At 33.8% G+C, this 23,566-nt stretch overlaps 3 protein-coding genes and 1 long non-coding RNA gene across 13 annotated transcripts; 3 read left to right on the forward strand and 1 right to left on the reverse strand.

The window, feature by feature from the left end:
- Nucleotides 1-3,917: 3,917 nt before the first annotated feature.
- On the forward strand, nucleotides 3,918-5,524 carry LOC145033476 (adenine phosphoribosyltransferase-like protein, putative (DUF2358)). Of its 2 annotated transcripts, none has more exons than XM_078982077.1 (8): nucleotides 3,918-4,071; nucleotides 4,202-4,332; nucleotides 4,428-4,534; nucleotides 4,618-4,683; nucleotides 4,768-4,850; nucleotides 4,927-4,973; nucleotides 5,045-5,123; nucleotides 5,222-5,524. In XM_078982077.1, the coding sequence occupies exons 1-8, from the start codon at nucleotides 4,009-4,011 to the stop codon at nucleotides 5,306-5,308; spliced, it is 663 nt and encodes a 220-aa protein (XP_078838203.1). In that variant the 5' UTR covers nucleotides 3,918-4,008; the 3' UTR covers nucleotides 5,309-5,524. The 2 variants fall into 2 exon arrangements, with proteins under 2 accessions (XP_078838203.1, XP_078838204.1); XM_078982078.1 differs by having other exon boundaries at nucleotides 3,933-4,071; nucleotides 4,210-4,332.
- Nucleotides 5,525-6,938: 1,414 nt separating this feature from the next.
- LOC145033477 (uncharacterized) lies at nucleotides 6,939-9,872 on the forward strand. Of its 9 annotated transcripts, XR_013677580.1 has the most exons (7): nucleotides 6,943-7,513; nucleotides 7,610-7,655; nucleotides 7,777-7,986; nucleotides 8,075-8,192; nucleotides 8,271-8,349; nucleotides 8,441-8,486; nucleotides 9,152-9,872. It is a non-coding gene; the product is annotated as an uncharacterized LOC145033477 (long non-coding RNA). The 9 variants fall into 9 exon arrangements; XR_013677581.1 differs by having other exon boundaries at nucleotides 6,939-7,513; nucleotides 8,075-8,486; nucleotides 9,152-9,690; nucleotides 9,762-9,846; XR_013677578.1 differs by having other exon boundaries at nucleotides 6,941-7,513; nucleotides 8,075-8,486; nucleotides 9,152-9,319; nucleotides 9,658-9,872.
- Nucleotides 9,873-13,173: 3,301 nt separating this feature from the next.
- On the forward strand, nucleotides 13,174-15,544 carry LOC145034843 (uncharacterized). Its single transcript, XM_078983382.1, has 5 exons — nucleotides 13,174-13,623; nucleotides 14,713-14,808; nucleotides 14,876-14,924; nucleotides 15,041-15,143; nucleotides 15,402-15,544. The coding sequence occupies exons 1-4, from the start codon at nucleotides 13,270-13,272 to the stop codon at nucleotides 15,133-15,135; spliced, it is 594 nt and encodes a 197-aa protein (XP_078839508.1). The 5' UTR covers nucleotides 13,174-13,269; the 3' UTR covers nucleotides 15,136-15,143; nucleotides 15,402-15,544.
- On the reverse strand, nucleotides 15,515-16,246 carry PAM68 (PAM68-like protein (DUF3464)). Its single transcript, XM_078983381.1, has one exon. The coding sequence runs from the start codon at nucleotides 16,244-16,246 to the stop codon at nucleotides 15,650-15,652; it is 597 nt and encodes a 198-aa protein (XP_078839507.1). The 3' UTR covers nucleotides 15,515-15,649.
- Nucleotides 16,247-23,566: the final 7,320 nt, after the last annotated feature.

Here is a 23,566-nt window from a genome sequence, read left to right on the forward strand (position 1 = left end):
GTTGAGGTTTACTCCTAGAACAATTCTAAGCATATTCCGTTAACATGCATCAGGTATAACATAATTTAAGGGATAATATCATCAGTCTAAGCACAAACCCTAACCCTTAATCTAACTATTAAAGCAAAATTAACTATTAACATCAATGAATCAATACCTTAAAGTGTAGATTACGTAAGCAAAAGTAGAATATAGAGTTGGATAAGGCCGCAATCGGAAAGAGGGGGGACCAGAAATCGTTCACACTTCGTGGGGAATAAGAAATAGGTTTGGTCAAAGTGGTTCCTGCCCTTAATCATTGGTCCCGTGTAATTCTATATTCACGTCGTGAATCCCTAGGAATTCACGTCGTGAGTTCGTCTTGGGCTTACGCAGTTGGACCATCTAATTAATCATCAAATGGACTTATTTAGTTATTGGGCTAATGGAAAAACGGGGTTCTAAATGGGCTAAGAGGAAATTTTGGGCTAATATAATTATCAGACTAAAATATTTTGTACCCCCATGTCTCACGTTGTGAGTTTGATCTGACCAAATAATTTTCTATGTGGTCTATCTTCTTGTTTACTTAAAACCTGAATTAATTACCAATTAATTCATGGACCCCACACTTAATGTCTTACCATTAAATATTACTTAGATGATGAGATGATTGATTTTCCTTAAAAAAAACTAGAAAGAAAATGAAACCGGGTTCGGGTTGCCTCCTGATAAGCGCTTCTTTTTTATGGAGTCGTGAGCCGGACTCCGTGCCTCCTACGTTGAATCGTCTGAAGAGTCCACCACCAACTGAACCTTCTGCTCCTTCCATCGTCTTTTGTATGCTTGTACTCGTCTGATATACGCCTTCTTCGAGTTTTCCTTTTTAGCTTTGCTTTCATTCACCTCAAGATTTCTTTTTGTCCCTTTATTTCCTTGCAACATTTCTTCATTCTGCTCAAGCTCCATAGGAATCTTTTCTTCTTTCACCACTGGAGTCATCTCCTTGGAAGTAACCTCATCTTCATCCTAATCACTCGATAATCCATCGCTTTCCTTACTTACCCAAGAAGTTGGATTTGTGTAGGCAATGACTTCAACTAAAAACGGTACGGATGCTCTTGGTTTCGTTCGTTTGACTTGTTGAATTGTTTTCATCTCTTCTTCCATCAATTTCTCTAATTCCCCAAGTTCATCATCTTCATCAATGTTACAAACCTCATTTTGAACATCATTTCCCTTAAAACCTTCTTCTATTCCAAAAATTTGCTTTTCATTTCCAACTCTCAAAGTGAGCCAATAAAGCTCATGTCGTGAATCTAGTACTAAAAAAACAAAACTGAAATGGAAATTTTTGCAAGTTTACCCCACAAAAAGGATTGATTAATCTAAAGCAAATAAATCAACAATAAAATATGCCGTTCCCCGACAACAGCGCCAAAACTTGATGCGTGCAAATAGCTACACCTAATTTTATATTTATAACCTAACTAACTTAACTAATTAAATTGCACCCAGGCAGTGTACCTAATCAAATTATAGAATAGTCGGGTAAGTCGGGTTTCGATCACAGGGAACGATTTTAACTAATTAATTTATCTACTATTAAATTAATTTAATTTTCTAACAAAGTGAGGGGTTTATCTAATTTTGCAAGTTTAGATGAACCTAACTCTTAACACAAAATTCAATCAATTAACAAACACTTCGATTAGTTCGAATCCACTTTCCATCAATGGTTTATAATTTAGTTATGATAAATACTGTTGGTTACCAATTAAGATAGTATTAGTAATTCAGTTATAAATTTACTAACATTAATTAATTCATGTAATCTATGTATGATCATACAATAGTTAACACATAATCAATTATTAAATGGAATTGGAGCTATGTAAGATTGATTTGAAAAACACACTTATGGTCATAATATGAGTTCTCTAGCACAACCTAATTCAATAGTTCAATTACTTATCTAAGATTAGTTTGACCTTAGCTCTAATAAACTAGTGTTCACTGAATTATTAGATATTCAAATTCATGCAGATTCGTATTCACTAACTACACAGAATAAGAATTTAAAGCAATCAAATATTAAATCAAACATGGTAGGTTCAATCAATCAAACACAAGTCATAACCAACAAGTAAAGTCAAAACTAAAGTATTGAAACCATGAGTTCTAGCTTCATCTACCTAAGAGAAACAACTAGATTTAGTTGGACATACTAGCAAACAAACATAAAAAAGGACATATTTAAATGTACCAAACTATTAAGCTAATAATGAACTTCTCCTTCTTCCTCGGTGCTGAAAGCCAATTCCAGACCTTTTCTCCCTCTGAATTTTGTCTCCAGAAACCCTCCAAGTTGGCCAAAAGTCTCTCAAGTCGTAAGGATCAAGAGAATATATAGTTATCTTAAAATTCGCTTTCACGTCGTGAATGAGTATGAATCACGACGTGAATTCAGTAGATATTCGTGTTCTACAAGGATTCCTCCTCCGCGATGTTTATCTTCTGGAAAAGTCTAACTCACGTCGTGAATCCTAAATATTCACGTCGTGAGTACGCGAATTCGCTGGATTTTTATTCTTTTAAGTCTTCATCTTCCAGAGTTCCATATTTTGACGGTCTTAGTCCCTTTTCTTCAAGATGTATTCTATTTGGCTGCAATATATATATTTTAACCTTATAAGTACCATTATTCAATGCATATAACCAAAATATTAACAAAAATATAAGTAAATATTGCCTAAAACATGTATAAATATGACAATATCAGTATATTCATTTTTCAATATATATATATATATATATATATATATATATAGAGAGAGAGAGAGAGAGAGAGTTGACAAAATTGTCAAATAAAAACCAACGGTAAAAGATTTGAGGACCACATGGACTACGGTGTATCACTTCTCATTGTTATTCTTAAGATGCTACTTCTGAAAATCATAAGAACCAAAGGTGAAATTTTGTCTAAATTAAAAGATTATTTGATTGTGTGACAATCACCTTATCTATTCTAATAAATGAATGTTTTTTTTGCCACATGTCATACTCTTTTTTAATTTACCAAATGTCATTTTGTGATTATTTTGAATTAATTTATTTTCCACATGTTATTTTATGTGGTTTTTCTATTTTAATAAATTTCACATAATACTTTAATGTAATAATTACAATAAATATAGTAATAAATGAATATCAATTTTATTAATGAACTTATCTTCTTATTTCAAAATTTCTAAATTAAAGCTCATTACTTAATTTTTTTATTTATTTAAATATAAAAGATAAAAACAATCAATTTTAATAATTCATTATTTTTTTTTTCTTATAAATCCAAAGTTTTTTTTTTTGAATATTTAGACCTTTATATTTAATTTTTTATAATTAACTCATGTAATATATGAGTCTTACACCTAATTTAATAATTAAATATGGTGAATCTTATTCAACCATATGTCAAGCTATAAAATCAATATGACACCACGTGTCATTGTTTTGGTTCACCAATTTGAATTTCACTTTACAACTCATACTCATAAATTATATGTCAAAAAAATATGTTAAAATATATCAATATTATCTACCGCACCTCCAATTGAGGGATTAGCAAATTTTGTTATACTTACTATGTTTATATTTTAAAGAAATTCAATAAATATTAATATAGTAGATTTTGAGATTTTTCAACAACACGAAAAATAAATTATAATATATGTTTATTTTAACAACTTAATTTTTAAATTTTTTGATTTATATAATAATTTTAATTTTGTAATCATAGTTCCAAAATAAAAAAATATAAATTTTTTGATTTATATAATAATTTTAATTTTGTAACGTTTCAAAATAGAAAAATAAAAAGGGTAAACTAAGGTATTTTGGTACAAGCATTTGGGCTAAACAAAACAGCCCATTTGTTCAGCAGTGTAAGTATGAAAGTATGAAACAACCAGGACCTTACACGTTGCTTTACATGTAACGAAAGAATCCGGCAGAAAGACGGTGACGATAAACATGGCGGGAGCCATCTGCTTCCATGCGCGGTTGCCGTTACAGCTTACGCATCCCCAACGACGGGTATCGCTTTTTACTCGCTTGCGGTTTTCTAATTTCAAATTCGATAAAAGTTCAGAACATGCGCTCGATTTTCATTACGCTTGATTGGGTATTTTACAATCAAAACCCTTGATAATTTTTTCCTGGAAAGCTCTACAGAGGCTTCGTAAAGCGTAATGGTTTTCGGTGTTCGAAGAGTAACGATGCCCCACAACTATTGAAGGTTGTTGTTAGTGGAGCTACAGAAATCCTAAGGCTCTTATCTTCCTTCAACAAAAATGAGTAAGAACTGTCGATTTGGTTCCAAATTTTGATCATGTAATTTCGAGGTCATTAAACATGTTTATCCTTGATTCCTCTTCTTCTTATTATTGCAGATTATATGAAATGGTTCCTGAACAGAAATATGAAACATCTGCATCTTCCTTAGATGATATAATGATGATATTGAAGTCAGATTATGACAATGCTTATTTCGTCACAGGTACCTAACTTCTTTCGTTTATTTACTCTGTTCATACAATAAACATTTATATGCGCAATCAAATTGTTATGGATTGATTTCAGGAAACTTTACTTCTGGAATTTATACAGACGATTGTATCTTTGAAGATCCAACCATTAGATTCCGTGGTAAGACAACTTAAATCTGTTTCTTCTTTGCTTTCCCTTCAATGATTCTTCATACGCATTAAATCCCCATATGCATCCCTCCAGGGAAGGAGTTGTACTCTCGCAACTTGAAATTGCTTGTACCTTTCTTCGAACATCCATCAATCTCATTACAAAGCATCAATAAAGTACTTTTTCTCTACAAGTTAAACTCTTATATGAACATATTTCCATTGATGACTTCAAAGGAACATCATGATGCAGGTTATCAACAGTGAAACAGAGTCTGTAATGGCGTCATGGAGACTAAGGTGCTTAGCTACTTGTAACTCATCTATAATGTCGGATCATTTGAAATGTATTTACAAACTGAAATCTACAGGACGTATCTTAAATTACCTTGGAGGCCTCTCATTTTGATTGATGGGATAACAGTCTATGATTTGGATAATCGATTTAGGGTAAGCCAACTTGAATAAATAAAATTCTTGTTTGCATTAAAGTGTTTGATAAATTAGATTTTGGTGTTGGTTTCACTGTTTAACTTGTGAATTAGCAGATTGTTAAGCATGTGGAGAGTTGGAGTGTTTCCCCTCTTGAAGCAATCGGCCAGATATTCACCCCTAGCTCTGGCAGACCAGTTTAATTTGGTAAAAATTACCAAGCATTTAAATGAAATTGTGTATACTAAAAAATAAAATGTGTATATTATGAGTAGTTTAAGTTTATTGCTTAAATTAAGTTTTGTTTCACTTGAGAGATTATAGATTGTATTTTTAGTTTTCTTTTGTATTCTGTAAGTCTTGAGAAATCCTATTCATATGTGATCCCAGAATCCATGTATGATTGCAATCCATTTCTATATCGGCATTAAATTAATATAATTTGCAAGTGATTTGATTCGAATCATTTGTACTAAACATCCCTGCAAATTTAGACCGGTTCAAATTGTTAGTATTAAGAGCGTTTTTGACAAAACTATCTGAATTTGTATCTTTTATTTGTTTACAAGTACTCTAACAAAAATAGCTAGAAGCTTTTGAATTTTGAAATATATAAATTACATGAAAGGTCATCTGTATAAAAGCTAAATTTGAAACATAACTATAAAAAAAATTCATTTTTTAAATTTGTAAGTTTTTAAATTGAGAAATTTCTATAAATATGTTCCATTAATCAAAAGTCATATGATAACATCGAAAATTTAGTAGTAAATCCTCAATGTCCAGCCAGTTGGAACGGCTGAGTTTAAGGATTCTTGAAATGTAGGAATCATAAATTATATTGGTTTTTGAGATTTTGGAGTAAGGAACTCTTGGGGTACATGGTTTTATTTTATCTAGTAAATAGTTTTAGTAACACTTGTTACTTTAAAAATACAAAACATCTGTCATACGATCGGTTTTTGGATTAGAAAATTTTTCTATAATATAAAAGTTTTAAACTTATACTTTTAAACGGTGTTCTTTCTTTTATTCGAGTTTTTCTTAAAAGGCTAAAAGCTAAAATATAAAAGCTTTCTAAAGCTCGATGTTGTACGCCCCATAAGGCTGTGTATGACAAGCATCAACTAGCTCATTTTTTTAGTAAAACCATCAAAATATATTTTTAAGCTAGTTTTTTGAAAATCTATATGATATAGTTAGTTGATGAGCTTGAGCAAAATTTCAATATACCCTTAAATAAAAGAATAACACATTGAACATTTTTTTAACTTACGATTTAATAATAAGTGGATAGATGTTATTTGTTTGTTTTTTCATTTAAGAAACCTAGGTCATAGAGATCAAAACATATTTTGTGATCAGTTATGATTTGTGTTGCTACGTCGGTCTCGAAGTGAGCCTACTGTTGAAGGAGATCGCTGTAGTTCCTGTGTATCATAGAGAAATGGTCACGAGGTTGGTAATGTTTTCAAAAATATTCTATGATGTCTAGTTAGGTTCAAGGGGTCAAAGGATTATGCAAAAGTGGGAGAGTTTTGTATCTTGCTTATAGTAACAATCACAATATTATATTACTCGCTATTTTTTATTATAATAATGGTTCAGTACATTAGCTTTTTTTTTTTTTAAAGGAAATGATTTAGAAAGATAATTATACTATATATTAAAATTATTCATCCTTAGCTACAGTAAAATTGCTAAGGATGGACAAAAATGATCCTCTGTTTATGTGGGTTTGTTCATTTCTCTTTGTTTTCTTTTTTGCCTTTGCAATAGGTCAATTTGTGTCAATTTGATGACCGCGTGTTTGCTTCACTGTTTTCTGGTCCAATCATATTCAAATTTGTGTACATGGTCGCAGCCACCCGTATACCACACACCCACCGCCTTCATTTCCATCTTTCAAGAAACACCTACTCCTCCACCTTCTCTCTTCTGTTTCTTCTCCACCCATCACCGCTTCCTCCACTGATCCTTTTCTTCCACTTTCGATTGTATTTTCATCGTGTTCCACCTATACCGCCATCTTCCCTCTAAATTGACACACAAAAGCCACAAATCAAACTCACAAGAGTTGTGAGTTCTCGATTCCTCTATGATTACGCCGGAGACTTCAGTTGATCGATCACTCACTTCGCTTCTATCATACCGCCATGGCCGACGCGCTTTCGTTTTCCCTATGTCTAAACGTAAACATGCTTTCGTTCCGTCCTCTTCGTCTGCATCGCCTGACGGGTTCACATATTCTTTCTGTCGTTGCCTCAAGTCACATCCGTCTCCGATCACTCGACGTCTGCTATAGCCTCGGTCGATGACTCTGCCTCCGCCATAAATGATGCGTCGATTACATATACGCCACAGTAGATGCAAACGATTTCTTTCTGATCAAATTGGTTTTCCCGTAAGTAATTTCATTTGTTGTATACCTTCATTATATGCTTTAATTTTATAAACCCTAAGTAATTGGTTGTATGAAATCGAGTCAAATTTCTTTCTTGCAGGTTGTAAAATGTTGAAATTTCCATTATGTTTGGGCGATATAAACAGGTATTTGAAAAATAGAAAACTTTATCATGTCTGTCGATGAGTTTATCCCTTAATTTACTTGGAAACCAGTATGGTTTTAACAACAAATTATGTGAAACTGACAAGATATTTGATAAACTAGGATTCCTGTTAGAAGGGTCGGTCACAACTGGAATAGACCGATATAGAGAGATTGCAGGACATCGAACCATTCGACTGTTTCTGGTGGTGGTGTCGCAATATCGGTTTCCAGTGATGGTGGTCGGAAGCGCGGTCCTGGCGAATTTGGGGGGTATTACTCCAGCTCCTTTCATCTCCACCGACATCATTCGATTTACGAGTTTCTGCATTGGTAAGCTACTAATCTACTAATCTACTAATCTTCATTGTTATTGTTTTTTCTTCGATTTTCCATTTCATTGTCTCATTTCATCTCCTAGGGTTTTTTAAGTGTTTGGAGGAACGAAATTCGATCGGCTGCTACCGGTTCTGATCGTTACCCTGCTTCTCTACATACCCCCTTGATGAGTTCTCCGGAGCCTCCTCCCTATATTCCCGGTACAGTATATGTCAAATGCTTTAGAATTTTATCGAGTTTACATCATGTATGTGTTTTAACTTCAATGATTATCTTAGATTGTCAAAGCAGATACGTGTCTGCCTTATATGATGATCGGAGGAACTTGTGTCTCATCATTTGTAGCTGAATATTGCTGTAATTTCGTATCTGAGTTAGAGATTCCCTTTTTCATAGCCAAACTTAAAACATTTCGTATCTGAAATTGAGTCAAATTTCTTTCATGCAGGTTGTAAAATGTTGAAATTTCCATTATGTTTGGGCGATATAAACAGGTATTTGAAATCATGCCTTAATTGTAATCCTTTTGTGTTTACTTTTACACTTAAAGCTATTTTAAATGAATATAAAGATGACATGAATTTATTTCTTTTTCTATCTACAAAAGTCATCATTAAAAAAACGTTCAACAATATCAAATCATAACTGAAACAATAAAAAAAATAGCAGAATCAGACTATAATTAAGGCATGATTTTAAAATAATTTAGTTGTTGTCATCACTTAAAAATGTTAATGTTTGTTTTTAATAATAATGAAGATTTTGATACGTTAATATATATATATATATATATATATATATATATATATATATATATATATATATATATATATATTAATATATGTACATCTCCAGCTTTACGAGCTTATTTAAAATACAATAAAAATTCATAAAGAAAATCAAGGTTGAAAAGGAATGTAGAAGGTGTGTCACACTGTCACATATGTTAACAACTCCAATTTAGCAATATCCATTTGAAGGGCCATAAATATATAATTGCAGCTATAAAGAGATGATATATAAAATTTAAATCCTTATAAAAATTAAACCCATTGTTTTTCAATACCACATAAACGAAAATATATTTCAGTTTTTTAATATTTAATATTAGGTTTTAAAAAAAGAAAAATGATTTGACAAAGCTAATGCTTTTCGTTAGGTCTACCAAAACTAGAAAACTATGTTAGAGTGGCTGCATCAAGCTGGAAAGGCTGTGCCGAAGCCGGGGCCCACATTTAAAATTATCCACTTTTGTTGCAGAGCAACTGTTTCCATACCAGGGTTGCTATGGAGGACAATATGGTCAAACTGAACATCAAGCTCATAGGTATATAGTGTCTACTCTGTTTGCTTCTAATAAGAAAAAAAGTTAATCATCAACCTTTAATGTAGTGTATGAAAATTTTCACCTGTAATGGAATTTTGTAATCCTTTTGTGTTTACTTTTAGATGCTCGTTATACCATGTAGACTGTAAGCTTTGGCTTATCAATAGAGTGCATCAAAAACATTACAGCTATTACATGCATTCATTAAATGAATATTTTTTTTGGCTTATCAGTAGAGTGAACAAAGGAACATTTTTTTAACATTTTCATTATATTTCCAATAATTATTTATGATTTTTTTACATAAGTTTCATTTTCTAATAATTTGATGTCATCAGGAGAAGATGCCAAACTGAGCTAACCAGAAACCGGTAATATAAGAACAAATATATACTTTTTATAAAAAAAAATGGTTGTCATATTTTTACATATATTTTTACAGGGCTGGAGGGACACAGAGGCTTCCTAGCTTAATTGGAAGCTCAATAGCCAAAGAACTTATTTTCACGGGCCGAAAGATAACACCCAAAGAAGCATTGTCATTTGGTATTTTATTTGTATCTTTATATACTAATATTAAAAATATGTAACATATAAATTAAAATGTCTATATTGATAACCAAATAAATATAAGCACATTGTTATTATGGGTAGAAAAATAAAGGACAGACCATAGAATAATTTCATGTATGGCTAAAAGAGTGATTAGCCATGGTTTAGAACTGGAGATTGGGTCTGGTTTATTGGAGCGAAAACCTTTGTACAAAGGTGAATGGAATAAACGTACTTTGGTTAGTTGATATTGGCAACGTACTTTTGTTTTGGTTTTTTTTTTTTGATGAGGTGTAGAAGTTTCTTGACATGTACTATGGGCAGATGTTTATGTTGCTTTAACATGGAGTTATAGAGAGAAAGTTTGTCATTTCAGTAACTAGGATGGGAGGTGATGATGACAGGAAAGTAAGTAGGGGCAAATCGGTCATATTGGGATCACGGAGTGTATTATTGGTTTTGTAACTTAGGATTAGACTTTTAATTCTTATACAATAGATTCAAATTCAATTTTTTGTAACTATATTTCTTACCCATAATAACAACATACTTACATTTTGATACCAATATGAGCAATGGTCATCAAATCACCAACGATATATTGAGGATCCCGTCGGTTTTCTTCTAATTAGTGCTGAATCCAACCCCCGCGAAGCGGGGTTTCCTATCTAGTTAAGATTCAAAATTGTTCAAAAAACACCATTTAATTTTAGCATGTAAAAAAACGAATGTTTTAAAACCGGTGTTTTAGTTGAACTGGTATGATGATTAGTTCGCCGCCAGATAAACCGATTTCTATATTTTTCATGGTTTTTTTTTTCCTACACATACATACATATATAAATTATGAATTTGATTTTATAAGTTCAAACATTATAAATACATATAAAAATAAGTTGTAGATTAATTCAAATACATTAAAATAACACATAACCATAAGTTTTAGTGTTTTACATCAATACATATACGTTAAAAAGAAAAAAACATATAATACCGAATAAATATATAGTTTTAGATGAATACAAACACATCAAAAAAATTTATAAAATTTACCATATGTTTTTATTTAGAGAAAACTAGATATATTTAAAAAAATCATCAAAGTTTGTTATGTAAATGGTTATTTTTCATGTGGTTTTATTAGGTTTAATCGGTTCAGCCGGTTTATTTTAACCGGTTCAACCGGGTTATCTAAAAACCGGCCGGTTCAATCTGGTTCAGAAATCAATGTAAAACCGATGATAGTTGAACCACTCCCTCTCCCGGTTCCCGGTCCAACCGGTTCGACCGGCCGGTTAAAATTGGTTTTTAAAACATTGAAAAAAGCAATAGTGAAGTGATTTATTTGTACACATAATATCATCTAGTTATACATTTTGTACTAATTACACCTAATGGTAACAGATCGATTCAGGTTAGTAGGTAAAACCGTCAGTTAAAAAAATGTAAAATATGAAATGTGCATAACATCTGCTTTTCGGATAAGCTTCCTTTGAATTAAAATCTCTTAAGTCCATATTTTTAGGGTTTTGACTTGGCCTACTGATGACGTAACTAAGTAAATCTCACTCAATGCTCATTTAGATTCATCAATTATGTTCATCAAGGAGTCTGAAAACCCTAAGAATCCCGACTTGAGTCCATATTGGACTAGGATTTCCTTATTGGGCCTAATGGACCAATAAGCACCCAATTCAACTTTATTGGACTTAGAAGCCCAAATTGGATCCTAATTGGACCCGATTCATGAATCTAAAACATTTTGAACCATTTGGGTCTAGAATGATTCATTCTAACCCTAATGGGCCTTATTGGGCCATAACTAATCAAATTAACCTTAGTAAGTCATAAGCTCATTCTTTTATTCTATTTGGGCCGTGAATGCTTCTAAGGGCCCAATGGGCCGAAATTTTTTATGTTTAGGATCCAAGATCCTAACTAAAGTTAATGGGCCCAACCTACTCCACCCTTTCTTCTTGGCCCAAAATCTCGGCCCATGTATAAAAAAAAAAAAGAGGAAAAGAAGAGATTTAAGAGGGGGGGGGGGTGACTTTGGAGGTGCCACCTCCATTTTGTTCATCATGTATCCACGCAAAGACCATCATACAACCAAGCTAGTCACCTCACCTCTCTCTCTCTCTCTCTCTCTTTCTCTCTCTCTCTCTGCTCTCCGCTCTCCTTTTCTACTCACAGCCAAGAGCCCAAACACACACACACACACACACATTTCACCAAATTCTCTCCATTACTCTCAAGAATCATTCATCTTCTTCCTCTAAAATTCTCAAGACTTTGCTTGGGTTTCAAGAGGATTTTCACAAGATAATCATCATTTCTTGGTAAGTCTTTACACATCCAAGCTTTATAACTCCATTTTCATGATATATCACTCTTTTAAGCAAAGTTTTTGGTGATCATACTCTTATAAATCTTCTTAAGTTCGAGATCTACTCAAGGGGGTTGCTAGGGCCGAAAATCACTTCATCTCTTTCCACTTCTTCTTCAAAAACCGAAACATCAAGCAAAATGTGAGTTCATACCTCCTTGTTTTCGGTTTTCATATGATTTTTGGGGAAGAATACAAGAAAAATGTGTAGATCTATGTGTTATATGCATGTTTTGTGTGAAATCTTAGTTATTAGGCACAAATGTGTTAGATCTTGGCAAATCTCGAAATTTTAAGTAGTATTTAGCAAAGATCTATGAACTATGACATTTTATACATCACATTGTCAAGCCAAAAGTAATCACATGTTTAAGATACAAAAGATTTCAATAAAAACCTTGTAAAAGGTAAAAAATTATCAAAAAAACAAAAGATAAGAGCAAAAAGTATCATTTATGTTTCCATAAGGGCCAAACAGGTCCTACATATATAAAAATGTATTATTATGTTAAACATACTTTAAAAAGGACAAAAAATGCAAATTTTAGTTTAATGGGCCAAAACTTTTGGGCCTCACGGTTTTGGACCCAATTTGCGAAAAAAATAAAGTTTTAGGGTTAAAAATATTAATTGGCCAAAGCTGAGTCATAAATATAAATAAACCAAATTTAGAGGTGAAATTTTTTATCCCATACTTGTTTTCAAATAGGAGATATGGTATATAATGCCGATTTCTAACGTTAAATAACCAAGTTCCTTCCTATCGTAATTAATGTATAACATAAATACTCAAATATTAATTAAAAAAAATTGGTTATAATATATATTTTATTAATAAAAGATAAATGATTTTTTATTATGCGGACACATAAATGACGTAAGAATTAAACAGTTTGTTAACACGCGAACACACAGCGCTAAAATTCTGAATAGGCCTTGATTTTCAATATTGATTGAAATTTGGAAGGGGAGGTTCAACCATTGCAGAAGAATTTGTAGAGACCAGAGAGAGATGAAGAAGAGATCAACGAGAAAGTCATCGGCGGCGACTTCAAATCGATCACCAAGCGAATCTCCGCCGAAGTTCAAGTTCAATTTCAGCTGCTTCAACAACGTTTCTACATCATACTCGTCGCCAATGAAGAACACCAGCAACCTGAACATCATATCATCTCCAGAGCCGCCTACCGGAATATCACCTGTGCCTCCACTAACGTCACTGAGCAAAGCACCTAGCACAATCGCTGATCTGAAGGAAATGGCGTCCTCCAACGTCGATTCTATCAAGCGTCACTTGGAATTTTCGCACTCCGAGATACTCAAGGACATGGAAGCTTCTCACTCACGTCTTCACAAGAGATTTAAGGTTAACTTCTGTTGTTTGCTGTTTCGTTCATTTATTTACAGAAATTTCAATTTTCTATCGTAGATATCTTCCTGAAAAAATCCTTAGTTGTAGGAAACGTTTTTGCTTATTGATATCGAGATCACATATTACATACAGTTAGCCTCAGCATAATATTTCTGCTTACTAAGGTATTTCCATAAAAACTGATTGAACACAAAGTGAGGTCCGAAGAGATCAGTTACCGAAGAGTAAAGAGTTCATTTATGCTAAATCGCTAATGTTACGTCTAGTCCCCAAATTAGAGTCCACTTTTTTACTTCTAAGTTCTAAAGCGTCAAATGTGCTACTCCTTAAAACTGATGAGAAACGGAGTTCATGTCTGCTAATGATGTCCCCTGTACCAAAGTTAGATTTGACTTGGAGCACCAATCTGCTACTCTTCTAAACTGATGAGATACTGAATTCATCTATAGAGGTAAAACTGATGACTATATTCGATTATAGAATATTCTTATAATTGAAATCTTCCATCTACAAAACTAGCAACATCAATGTACATTTTGAATTTGTAAGGCACTAGGTTGATATTCAAAATTTGAATTGGACTTTAATGATGTGAAGAATGACCTATGTGTATACTGCTTAAAATCAGGTCCCCATTTAATGTAATGTGTGATGTTTCTGTTATTTGATGTGTACTATGAAGATTGTGTTGGTTTTAATGAGGTAGACCTAGTTTATGACTTCCCATTCTTGTGAAATATGTAAGTGCCACTCAAACAAGGGGGGTGCAAGTAAAGTTTATGTTGGATATGGTAGAAAAGTGAACATTGCAATATTGCATACATGGTGTATTATTGAAGAACTATGATAATAATGAGTCATAGAAGAAAAGGTTATGTGAAAACAGTTTTTTTTTTGTCAGCTTGCTATTCTATAATGCAATACATTATGTAGTCTATGAGTATTTGAAGTAAATCTAATGAATTACAGATATCAACACTATATAGATGATACTACAAAAAGTTTCAGTAATGTCATACTGTGATTGTTACTATAATATGATACATTGATACTTTAAATTCTTATCTCCTTGTTGTTTTGAAGATTCAAAACCAAGCATGTCAAGAAACAATGAATGAAGCAGAGAAGGAATTCATGAAGATGAATGACCGAATAAAGGAAACTCGTGATGCAATGAAGGTAGTTTTCATGTAATCATACATTCATAATTTCAACTTTCACATTTATAACATGATCACATTTTCAGGCATCATATATGGAGTTGATAGCAGAAACACAAGCCAGCACTAATCGTGGTATGTTTCTATGACTTCACTTCCAAGAAAACATAATCATAAGTTTATAACCAATAACCAATTTCTTATTACAACTGTTGTATAACATTGTTAATTTGTTTGTTTGTTGATTCCAGTGTGCAAAACAACCATTCCTGAACTTCTTCAATCTAAGGATAGATCCATTGATGCTCTGAAGAGTCGTTATGGGATTGCATCAACTTCATCATAGCTTTACAGGTAAGTAGTACTATATATCGTTAATTATAACAACCTGCTTTCATTTCTTTATACTACAACATTGTACATTGAAAATCAACACAGTTTAAGCAATGTCATCTAAACACAAAGCATTTTTGGCTTCTGCAATTGACTACTTTTTTTCAAAGTACAATGTACAATAATCGGATAGATTGCTTAAAGTATAATGTTTTAATAGGGAAAAAAAATCTAAAGTACAATACTAATATCATACCATGCATATTCACTTTTTACCAGGAATCAATCATGAATAAGGTCTTGTTAGTCGCTGAACAGGTGATAAACTTTCCCTTCAAATTAATGTTCTTACTTAAGATCACTATGACTTTCTACTTGTCAATATATGCATACACGTGAAGATGTTAAAAATTAAAAATATGGATCAGCTAATTTTGCAAGCTAACTACTTTCCAAAGTATACAAAATGTTGTTTATCTTTATTATTAGGAAATAGCTAGCAATATCATACAAAAAAGGTTGAGAAATCAGAACTTGTTTTTAGAACCAGGTGAACCCCAAAGAGATTGCCAGAAAACAGGCCAATTCTTTTGAGCTTCATTCCAACCCAATAAAGAGCCTTCCCTCATAGGGTCCCAACTGGTGGATACAATCCCATAACTAACACCCGCTAGGGCTGTACCAAAGAACACGAATGACACAATGAAGGGTATCCAAGTGGGCACATCGATCTTCAATCCTACTTTTAGATAGTAAAAGAATGGAAAGAACAATAGGCCTATAAACAATGGGATTCCAACGGAAAGCCCAATTCTACCCATCATTCTGTTGGTTACTATCTCTGGAATCACACCGGCTTCTCTCTCTATCTCCTCTTCTTCTTCATCGTCTTCGTCTTTCTTTGGGATGAGGGTTTTTTTGTTGAGTTTCTTGGGGGGAGGAGGGCCGAATCCTTTGGGGGAGTTGAATGTGGCTGAGATGGGTGAGAATCGGAATTGGCGATTCTGATTAGTTTTGTGGGGTGGCTTTGGAATTGGAACTTGAAGTGGGGGTTTTGAGAGGTTATTTGGAGAACGTGAGAAATGGTATGAGCAGAAGGTAGTAGTAGTGGTGGTGGTTTCCATTTCTGTGTGTTTGCGGATGCTTTTGTTTCACTGCATCTGTTTCCAGAGTTTTGGATTAGATAGTTTATCTTCGTAGAGATTATAAGGAATTACTGAATTGCCCCTGTGATCGCCGAAGTCCGAACATCACTTCATCATTGATCGTCTTGTGGGATGTGTTTGGCGAGCCCAACCACGACTCCACTGAACGAAGTCACGAACCTTTAAAAAGAAAAAATTGAATTTAAAAAAAAAAAATAGTAAACATATCAGAATTTCATAAATAAATTAGGACAAATTGTATGTAATATAAATGCTCAGGATATACACATTTTTAAAATTGACATTTGATGATTTATGGTTAATTATATAAAAGACTTCACTTTTTATAATTTTTTCCGTTTAACACTTAAACATTTTATTTTATTCAAAAAAAAACTTTTACATTTTTTTTTCCGTATGGCTATTTTAGTAGGTTTACCGGCTAATATTATGGTTTAAAAAAATATTTCGAAAAAAAACTCTCAACTTTCTTTTTTGTAAAAATTTTCATATTTGACAAAAAATTTCGGAAAAAATCCTCATAGGTGATATTTTTTTGTTTGGACTAACTTTTTCATTGACTTATTCTTCTTCTTCTTTTCGTTGTTTATAATTGGTGCTTTTCATCAGCATTAGAACATTAACTAAACAAATGATTTTTTTCAAGACAAAGAGAAATGCTATTGTGTCTAATCCTTAGTCACACATAAAGCACTCATGCTATGATGCTATCACAATAAATCAAGCTTGATCTTGACTAATCCCAAGATCACTAATCAATCCTTTCAACCAAATTATTTTGTCCATGCCATGTACTCCACTTCGGTAGTTGACAACACCATCGAAGGTTGAAGTGTCGCCTTCCAACTCACAATCATAAACACATAACTCATAAGCAATCTTTTGCATCTAACACCCAAACACAATCTAAATCCAAATACCCGACAACCAAACACTTCGAGCACCTCCATTAATGAGATCCTTTTTGGATACGCCATATATCAAGAAACATACTTAATGAATGAGTGATATTCGGTCTCATACAAACTCTATGACATACATCAAACTCTTCATTGTACCTAAATTGTGATGTACATCAGATTTCTTTAAGACTCATTTTTTTTTTTCTGGTAGTTATCAACAACATAGTTAACAAAATTTTTTGTCATGTCAAAGTCAAAAAGTCATCACATTACTTTTGAGATTAAAAATGTTTCTAACGTGGAAAACATGAAAGTTAAAATTAGATTCCAATTTACATCAGATTTTGAAATTTTTTTTCTTCTTAATTTTGAAAACAATCTAAGATGTTAAGCCCATTTAGACCGTTGTTCTTCAACTTCTACTATGATCTTTTAGTACTATGCAAATAGATTTTGATATGAATTTTAGTAACAAGAATTGAACACGACATCATTTTTCTTTGTTCAGAAAATATAAAATGTTTCTTTCAGATTTTAATCTAGAAAACATTAAAAAAAACACCATAAATAATAACATGAAAAATTGAATTACCAGTCAAAACGAAAATTTGTCCAAACACATTTTTTTTGGCAAAGAGAAGATTTTTCCTAAAAAAAGAATTTTTTAAAAATTTGGGTTTTTCCGATTATTTACGATCCACGTTTATAACCAAATATAAAGTTACATATATGGATTTATTTTACAAATGCCGTTTCTAAAATAATATTTATAAAAAACAATTTGAACTTTACAAAAAACTTAGGCTCCATTTAATTACAGGAAAATAAGGTGTTTTCTAAATAAAAGTAAAAAAAATTTGTTTAGTTAACATTTTTTCATAAATTTTCTGAATAAAGAAAAATTTATCATTTTTTAGAATTATAAAGAACTTTGAGAAAACAATCAAGATTGTTTTTCACAAATTTATAGCTCCAATTTTTTACTAAAATACACAAATATTCGATCTAGCCACACACCGAAACACTCACTCTAACTTATCCCATCTCACCCTGCTCGTTCCGTTAGAAGGATAGGGCGAGGTGTGTGAGTATAGGTGGGGGTGTAGTAGATATGGGTGTCATGGGCATAGGGGATTAAGTGGGTGATTAAAAGTGGAGGTATGTATGGGTATAGGGCATTAAGTGAGTGATTAAAAGTGGAGGTATGTATGGGTATAGGGGATTAAGTGGGTGATTAAAAGTGGAGGTATGAATGTTATTTAAATAATTAAAAATAAAATGATAGAAAATAAACATCTAAACATATCTTATAATTTTTTAAAATAAAAAATAAAACTCAATCACTTTTAATTAGACATGTTTTCTAAATTTTTTATAGAAATTAAAAATAAAAACTCATTTTATTTTTCTGAAACGAACCGTAACAAGTTCATTTGGTATATTAAACATTTGGAAAATAATTCTATAACCATTCATTTTCTCTAAAAATGACTAGATATGACGAATAGGAAAATGTGGGTTAGACCTTTAGAGTGACAAAGTGAATAATGATATTTATTTGGATGAAATATTATGTACATAAAAATCTAAGATTAAATGTTTATTTTATTATTCCAAAAAGCAAATGTAAATTGAATAGTTTTAAGGTGAAACGTGCTGGGCAAATTGTTAGCGTTTTAAACATTAATTTCATGTTTATTTTGGTTTAACAACCACTCAAGTCACCTTTATGGCTTTATCCAAATAAAGTAAAAAAAAAAAAAAAACAAAGTCACCTCTATCCAAATCAAGTAAAAAAAAATCATAAATGATCCATGTGGTTTTTTAAAATCTGAAGTTTAGTCCATGTGGTTTAAAAACATTGTAGATAGTTTCTGTGCTTTCAAAACTTTTAATGATTGGTCATTATTGTTAACTTTATTAAGTTTTGTTCGTTAACTGAAGGTCATTTTTATCATTTCGCTACCACAAGGACAATTTATGATGTTTTCTTTTATTTTATCAAAAATGAAATAATATACAAAGGGGTCTCCCTAATATGAACACCACCACAATCCCTAAAATACTAAACATGTTCTGAAATTTGGGTTCTTGAATCAATGCATAGGAAAGGAAGGAAGAAACTTTGTGGTTACTTCTAACCTAGTTGTCGATGGTTAAGTGCTACAATAAAGAGGTGGGATTTGAGTTAATTGGTACAAACAACGGGGTAACTGGAAAGGAATCGTCGTCTTCATCAAGTCGATGAAGAAACAAACAAATAAAAGGAAAAATCGGGAATCTCCAGTGAGACTGAGAGATCACGAAAAAGGGCAGGCGTCGACCTCTGGCGACCCTCGTGGGTTCAATCTCCGTTTGATCGGGAGGGAGAAGTACGAACAAAATCAACAAATGAGGTGGTCCGGTAGGGTTTAACAGATCCTGATAAGGGAATAGCTGATCCCCGACGAGCCTTCATCTTCACCCTGGTCATTGTCTTCATCTGATCGGAATGAAAATCAAACAGAGTGCTCAAAAGAGGTGGTATGGCGACTGGAATCGATGAAGAAGAAGAGGGGTTGTTGGATTTTCCGACGACCCTTCTCTTGTCTGTTCGTTTCCGGCTAACGCGAAAGGGGAAAGGAGGACTTTGGCGCTCACCTGTTTGAGAAAGAACTGGATAAAATCAGAAGTCGAGCGGGGGTGTGGGACCTCATCTTCATCAGATTGAAGGAGAAGAAAATGAGAGCAAAGACATGGGGTGTTTGGGTGTTGAACTTCGACGGGAAGGGATCTGTTGGAGGTTGGGATGGAGGCAACAACCTCCTCTCTCTCATCTTCGTGTTTTCTGGCGATCAGAGGACCACCCACTTTTGGTGGGTGAGTCTTGGCAGTCTAATGAAGAAGAAATGGGGACAACAATAGCAAGTATCGGGGGTGTTTGTGTGGTGCTAAACGAAGAAGAAAACAAGAGAGAGAGAGAGAGAGAGAGAGAGAGAGAGAACCCTTTTGTATATTATTTCATTTTTTATAAAATAAGAGAAAACATCATAAATGGTCCTTGAAGTAGTGAAATGACGAAAATTGTAACGACCCAAAATTTAAGACCAAAAATTTCTTTTAATAAGACATTACTTTAAGCAAAGTCATCATTCCAATACATAATCTGAGTATAAGTTTTCAAAACACACGTTCATTATCAGAGTAAACATTCACAGGTTGTCTAATCTATGGTGTGTGCCATGCGATCACCCCGAGCTCTTCCTTCCGCTACCGGAAATACCTGAAACCAAAACTGAAAACCGTAAGCACGAAGCTTAGTGAGTTCCCTACCCTACCACATACCATGCATAATCACATACTGCACATACTGGGCCACGCCCGCTATCTTGGGCCTCGCCCCTACCTCGGGCCTCGCCCACTACAACGACCCCGCCTGGCTTCGAGCCCCGCTCGGATACAGATCTGTTTTACTTAGGCCTCGCCTGTCACAGGGCCCCGCCCGCCAACAAATAATATCACATAAACATATCACAACACATAAGCTAACCTCATACGACTGATCTTGTCCTAAGGCCTCGCCTATCCTGGGCCTCGCCCTTGTCCTGCTACTGATGAGTCATGGGACCCCGTCCGCGCTCCTGCTGGTAGTGAGATACGGGCCCAGCCCACTCTCACTCCTTCCCTAGCTTAGGCCTCGCCCCTATTCTGCTACTAGTGAGATGTGGAACACCATCCACACTCTGCTATTGGTGAGATACGGGACCTCGCCCACACTCACCTCCCTACCAGGCACATACATGTATCATACAGACAACAAGTATAATCTATCATATAAACAAATCCTTGGGCACCCGCCCGCTATTAATGGACCTCGTCCTGATTATCATACTAGCATATTGTGCCTAGGGCTAACCCCCGGGTCTTCTTCTCATAACTACATGGGCCGGCATTGTGGCCTCAGACCCATTCACACAAAGGGAAACTCACTTGCACTGGCTGAACTTGCTGATGATCTCACTAGCTGCTGCCCGGCAACTCACTGGACTCCTGCTCCCCTTGCTCCCCGAACTAACAATATCAAAGCAACACTGAGCCTAGTTGACCCCCGAAAGACAACAAAGTCAACCCTGGTCCAAGTCAAAGTCCTGGTCAAGGTCAACCTTCCAGGTCAACCCTACTCGCCGAGTCACCCTACTGACTCGCCGAGTTCATATATTCAGAATCCTTCCTTTCGCGTCTCGACTCGCCGAGTCAGTCCATGCCTCGCCGAGTCTACCGATTTCTGAGTCCTGACCTGTCCAACTCACCGAGTCTCCACCCGACTCACTGATTCGAGTCTCAACTCGAAGGGTTTGGGGTTTCGCAACCTGACTCGCCGAGTCCAGGAACAGACTCGCCGAGTGCAAGGCAATCTTCATCTGACTCGATGAGCTGTTCATCCCACTCGTCGAGTTGCTCCTCACCTTCATGCTACTCGCCGAGTCCATTCAAATCCTTTTACATGCAGAGGGCTTTTAAGTCATGCAGGGGTTCCAACTCATAGATCCATACTCCCAAAGCTCAATCCTTACGTAAAGTTGCAAACTTTACGTATAACTAAAGAGATCTAGGCTCAAAACACTCTACGGCTAGGTTTTGGGACAAAAGGGCTTCACCAACTCCTCATCTTTTGATGCTTTATGACATATTAGACCATCCCAATACTAGATCTGAAGTGGCAACAACATATCTAGGCCCCAAACTCGAATTGGGTCTCGAACAACCATAAAAACCCCCGAATCTTATAACAAAAGTAGATCTAGATGTAAAGGAGGGAAGATAGCAGCTTGTTACCTCCAAGATGAACACAACTGAAGTAGATCTCAGATCTACAACTCCTCCTTTGAAGCAACCTTCTTGATCTTTAAGTTCATTTCCAAAGTTTCCTTCCTCCAAGCTATTTCTCTCAAATGATGGAAGCTCACACGAAATCAAGGGTTTACTGGTTCTCTAGGATGATATGGGGGCTGAGGGAGGGACATAACACCCTTTAAATAGGATACAACTCCCGGGATTAGGGTTTTCCTCATTCAGACCAGACTCGCCGAGTCACCTTGGCCGACTCGCCGAGTCGGTCACTTACTCCTCGACCCGGATCCCGCTCGGACTCACCGAGTTCCTCCTTGGACTCGCCGAGTCGCCCCTTAAAATTAGGGTTTTCTTTCTTTTCTTGGCCTTCCAAACTTTGGGTGTTACAAAAATACTCTTCAGTTAACGGATAAAACTTAACGGAATATAATGACCAATCTTCAAAAGTTTTGAAAACACAGAGATCATCTATAATGTTTTTAAACCATGAGGAATAAACTTTAGATCTGGAAAAACCACAAGAACTATTTATGATGTTTTTTTCAGTAAAATAACACAAGGGATATTACCAAAAAAGAATGGTCGCGTAGAGTTAATCAAAATAAGGTATTATTATTATTATTATTATTATTATTATTATTATTATTTGTGTGTGTGTTTTGCAAAACGTACACCAATAATTAATCAAAATAAGGATTTTTTTTGTGTGTTTTGCAAAAAAATGACGTTAAAAATAGGCTATTTTAAATTGATCAAAATGTATAATATGCTCTTATTATTTATTTTTTTCTAATTTGCAAAAAAAAATAATAAATAAATGTCATTTTATTTTATGTATATGTTTACGTTAAAAACTACAAGTAGTATGCATTTAGGAATTCTAATGAAAAATAAAATAATAAGTATGTGTTGGCCTAGTCTTGTATTATATTTTAGGAAATCATGTGTTTTTCTTAAATTTTAATATCTTTTTTAATTGGAAAGGAAGGGTAACGAGGGTTTCAGGTCAATTTTTACGTATTGGCTAGTTCCCGCTACAAACATGAGGTTATGTATCATGCTTTGGAGTTAATGCAAACAAAATTTCATGATCACAATAGTTGGGTAGTATCAGATTTAAACATAAGTCGATATTATCTATCATATCTTTCATATATTTTACTAAATCACTATAACCAATATGAAACATAAATCGAAAAAACAATAGTTTGGTCTCTCCAAACTCAAAAACCAAATCTTTCTATTATGTTTTGGTTTTAATAAAGGGAATCATTCTCAATCTAATGATGAAAAAAATATAAAAAATATTTTTTTTGAAAAATAATCTTTGAATATAAATGGTCTTCTAGAAAGTTCTATAAGTGGTTTTTTTTTTCCGAAAAAAAATAAAATAACGACTTTTCAATATATTGTTGTAAATATTAATGGGTTTCCTAAAATAAAAATATAAAAATATTAATAAGAAATTAGAAAAAAGAAAAAGTAAATTGGGACTGAAAGCCGAAGTTAGATGATATTCGAGGGACGATTTATTCGAATCCAAACG

This window comes from Lactuca saligna, chromosome 3 (assembly GCF_052625555.1).
Source record: "Lactuca saligna cultivar CGN05327 chromosome 3, ASM5262555v1, whole genome shotgun sequence".
Taxonomy (NCBI): domain Eukaryota; kingdom Viridiplantae; phylum Streptophyta; class Magnoliopsida; order Asterales; family Asteraceae; genus Lactuca; species Lactuca saligna.

Coding starts and splice junctions, on each gene's coding strand:
- LOC145033476 (XM_078982077.1), top strand. CDS start 4,009: ATGGCGGGAGCCATCTGCTTCCATGCGCGGTTGCCGTTACAGCTTACG. Junction 4,072..4,201: donor TTACGCATCCCCAACGACGG/GTATCGCTTTTT, acceptor TTTCCTGGAAAG/CTCTACAGAGGCTTCGTAAA. Junction 4,974..5,044: donor ATGGCGTCATGGAGACTAAG/GTGCTTAGCTAC, acceptor TGAAATCTACAG/GACGTATCTTAAATTACCTT.
- LOC145034843 (XM_078983382.1), top strand. CDS start 13,270: ATGAAGAAGAGATCAACGAGAAAGTCATCGGCGGCGACTTCAAATCGA. Junction 13,624..14,712: donor GTCTTCACAAGAGATTTAAG/GTTAACTTCTGT, acceptor GTTGTTTTGAAG/ATTCAAAACCAAGCATGTCA. Junction 14,809..14,875: donor AAACTCGTGATGCAATGAAG/GTAGTTTTCATG, acceptor TCACATTTTCAG/GCATCATATATGGAGTTGAT.
- PAM68 (XM_078983381.1), bottom strand. CDS start 16,246: ATGGAAACCACCACCACTACTACTACCTTCTGCTCATACCATTTCTCA.